The sequence below is a fragment of the Streptopelia decaocto genome, assembly GCF_964273445.1.
Source record: "Streptopelia decaocto genome assembly, chromosome: 2".
Classification (NCBI taxonomy): Eukaryota; Metazoa; Chordata; class Aves; order Columbiformes; family Columbidae; genus Streptopelia; species Streptopelia decaocto.
The window spans coordinates 58401352-58405500 of NC_138655.1; the positions used below are offsets into that span (position 1 = coordinate 58401352).

At 42.7% G+C, this 4149-nt stretch overlaps 1 protein-coding gene across 1 annotated transcript; it reads right to left on the reverse strand.

The window, feature by feature from the left end:
* Positions 1–226: 226 nt before the first annotated feature.
* Positions 227–3443, reverse strand: LOC309435819 (uncharacterized protein; the record flags this gene model as incomplete). The annotated part of the gene is made up of 2 exons (XM_082044563.1): positions 3057–3443; positions 227–2127 (listed from the first exon to the last, which is right to left on the reverse strand). The coding sequence occupies exon 2, from the start codon at positions 2054–2056 to the stop codon at positions 227–229; it is 1830 nt and encodes a 609-aa protein (XP_081900689.1). The 5' UTR covers positions 2057–2127; positions 3057–3443.
* Positions 3444–4149: the final 706 nt, after the last annotated feature.

Below are 4149 nucleotides of genomic sequence, written 5' to 3' on the forward strand. Positions count from 1 at the left end.
AATCTAGTACAAAATCAGTAAACCTAAGAATAGCATTTATCAATGTCTAAGGATACAAAGCAAGCATAAGGTAACCACGCTCGTGGTTCTGGGAAAGGGCTATACAGGAGACAAGGCTGAAACTTGCAGCCTTAGCAGCACAGTTTATAACACTGATTTAGGCCTAAAATCCTAATTTCCTATTTTCCTATAACAGTCCCCCATTTTCTCTTTAAAATTTCCCAATTTACTGATAATGATAATAAAGCTTCTGTTGATTCAAGAGATTACAGCAACAATTACAGAACATTGACATACATTGAATCAAGACAAAAATGATCACAATGACAACTACAATGACAATGACAATCATCAAAATCTTCTTCACTAACGTTCCGAGATCAGGAAACCAGGAAGTCATCCATTGCCACAGGTCTGCGACACCCCAGTTAGCATTATCTTGTTGAATTTGCTGCATAACATGACTAACTTCCCAGATTTTATCCACTTCAGTAATCAGTTGCTTACTCTGATCGATATACATACAGCAGCTAGAGTTCAGTATGGTACAAACACCTCCTTGTGAAGCTAACAGGATGTCTAAAGCCATCCGATTCTGCAAAACAATCTGAGATAGGTTACGCAGTTCATTTTGTACTAACAGCAATCCATGTGCAGTAGCATTAGATAGTTTTTCGACTTCACCAGAAACATTTAGAATAGCCTTTTCTAATTCGCCAACACCTAATCCAGGGATAAACCACCGTGCAAAGGCGTGAAAGCCTGTAGGTCTTTCAATGAGTGGATTTGGAATTGATCGTCTGGTTCTGGTAAAGAAAGAACGGTGCCACAGGGATTCATCAGTTGTTACTGGTACAAGTTCAATGTCTGGGGTAATTATCCCCAGAGTACATTTCCCAGCCCATTTTACGGGAAGAGACTTGTAAGCTCGTTCTCCACATAACCAAAAGACCCCAGAAACATTCGCAACACTATATCCACTTAAATCACTCTCTTCAATCTGAGTTACATTGTCACAGGGCAATGTCCAATTTCCTACATAGTAACTGACATTTGAAGGACTGCAAGTCAATTGTTCACATCTGGCAATGCACTCAATATACGAACCATTTTGTATGCGAGTGTGAGAGAGAGTCACCATGTGGTTAGTAATGTTATCTACATGCAATGTTTTGTTCCATAAGTAACCTAAAGTGGAATTCATGAGAATAGGTATGCCAATTAAATTTACTCCATGATAAACAGATCTGGGTATAGCTGAACATATCCAACAATCAGAAATATTCAGGTGACTCGCAAAACTTCGCATAAGTGAGACATGGGAATTATCAGACCAATGCTTGTAATGTCCTAACTCATAGGTTGAAGTGGAACGTTTTAGCCTCAGTAATTTTGGTGGTAAATGTGGAACTTTTTGTTGCCAGAGCCAATTCTTAAACAATTGTCGAGTCGTTTGTTGGGATTTGAATTTGTAACTTCTCCTAGTCCATCTAGTCACACCTATAAGGTGATCAATTGTAATTATGATCGGTTCTTGAGTCAATTGAAGGGAGAAGGATCTACAACACGGCCTGTGAGAATAGTTCCCGTAATTGTAACCCATGCACCAGACGCCAAATTCACTCGTTGATTCAGCAACGCGAATGTGATTCTGAAGGAAAAAGTGTCGTTTAGTCGCCTGAACAGGGTCAGGTGTGTAGGGGTCCACAGCATAGTAAAACTGAGCGCGGATGCAAAGCTCAAAATCTGCTCGAGTTGGGCTGGGGTTATACCAGGAAAGTACATATTCAGGCTTCTGCAAGCGACGCCAGCCTGTCTGTGGCCAGCAAATCGGGCATTTCGTGGGTTGCCCATGTTCATCGTAATTTGGTGGACTAATCAATTCAATATGAGACTCGGTTTGTTGATACCACGGTGTGGTTAAGGTTACGTTTTTGCGAGCAAATGCACAAAAGTAAGTGAAAGTAAACTGATAATAATGAGACTCTGCACAAAACACAGGAAAGAAAGATACAAAAAGAGCAATAGGGATTACAATGGTAATTACTCTGGTCATTTGGTTATAAAGGAATCAGGCTCTTCTAACATGAGAGTGGTGAATCCAGGAGTCCTTCCCTTCAACTTTCACTGCATAAAAAGAAGTTAACAAAACACGATAAGGTCCTTCCCATCGTGGTTCTAACTTGTTTTTCCGTTTAAAATCTTTAACAAGAACTTGATCTCCTACTTGGTAAGAATGTACCTGAATTTCTGGTGTTACCCCTTGATACCAATGCATATAATTTCTGATTCGAGCAAAACTGTTTTGCAGATAGAGCAAGTACTGCGTTACTGCCTCGTCCCCTTCTAGGAGGGCAGTTTTGGCAGACATAAAGGTAAACGGTACTGCCAAAACTCGTCCGAACAAAACTTCAGCAGGGCTGAGTTTAGTAGTAGCATGAGGAGTTGTACGAAGATCCCATAAAACAAGTGGTAATGCTTCAGGCCATTTGAGACCTGTGTCTGCAGTGACTTTTGCTAAACGATCTTTAATAGTGCGATTCATCCGCTCCACCTGTCCAGAAGATTGTGGATGGTAGGGCGTGTGAAAAGCAGCTTGTATATCAAGAGCAACATAAACTTGCGTTAGAACAGCAGCAGTAAAGTGCGGTCCCCTATCAGAATCAATAATTTCAGGGATGCCGTACCTCGGAATGATATCGCGAAGCAGAGTCTTAACCACAATTTTCGAATCGTTCTTGCGAGTCGGAAAGGCTTCCACCCAGTGCGAAAGTTGATCAACAATAACAAGAATGTACTTATATCCCATAGAAGGGGGGAGTTCAGCAAAATCAATTTGCAATTTCTGGAAAGGAAAGTAAGCAGGCGGCCGCTTGCCAGGGACTGCTGTGACCTTTGTGACCCCATATTTCTTGCAAAGAGTACAAGAGTCAGTCAGGCGTTTAGCAGCACTGTAAACTCCAGGCGCTGCCCACAACTGTTGGATTTTAGAGGCTACAGCTTCAGGGCCCCCATGAGTACGATCGTGAATCCAGCGAGTTAGAGGAAGAACATACCTCATAGGCAATAAGGGTTTATCACCTAGTTTCCAAATGCCGTCCTGTTGTGTTGCTTCCCAGCGTTTCCATTTGTTGAGCTCTTCTTCATCCAGTCCATCATAAAGGGCAGGACCAACGGGAAAAGGAAGAAGGGTAGCAACCACAGTCGTAGCAGGAGATATGTCGTGGACTGCCGCTGCTCTCGCCGCTGAGTCGGCCAAGGCGTTGCCGTGAGCAAAAGAATCGAGGCGTTTAGTATGAGCAGGAATGTAAATAACAGCAATTTCTCGTGGTTCCTGGATAGCAAGCAGCAATTCATGAATTAATTGTCCATGAGCAATAGTACGGCCGGCGGAGGTTAAAAAACCGCGTTCTTTCCAAAGTGCACCAACAGAATGACAAATGCCAAAAGCGTACTTAGAGTCTGTATAGATATTAACTCGGAGACCCTTAGCAAAGGTCGCAGCACGAGTTAAGGCAATTAGTTCTGCGGCTTGTGCTCCAAGCGCTGGAGAGAGAGGTTCAGCAAGAAGTACGCGATTTTCAGTGGCAACGGCAAAACCAGTAAAACGCTTACCATGTAAATAATAACTTGATCCGTCTGTGAACAGGTTAAGATCAGGGTGGGTGAGGGGAACATCCTGTAAATCTTCTCTGGTTTTAGAATAAGTGGTAACAAATTGCACACAGTCATGTGAATCGTTGGAAAGATGCACCTCAGGTAGAAGGGTAGATGGATTTAAGGGTTTTGACCGTTTTAGAGAGATATTATCAGTCAGTAGCAGGATGGCTTCATATCGGTGTGTGCGCTGCGGTGAGAGAGACTTGGTAGCATATCGGGTTAGTAAAAGTTCAACTTCATGAGGTACGGCAACAATCAATTTGTGTCCCAGAACAAGTGGGCGAACTTTTTCTACTAACTCCGCAGCTGCTGCTACTGATCTAAGGCAATGTGGTGAACCTTTGATAACTGGGTCAAGAGCGACTGAGTAATAACCCACAGGTCTTTCATAGGGTCCATGAGGTTGTACTAGGACCCCCTTTGCAATACCACCCTTCTCGGTAGCATACAAAGTAAAAGGTTTAGAGTAATTTGGCCACTACATGCCAC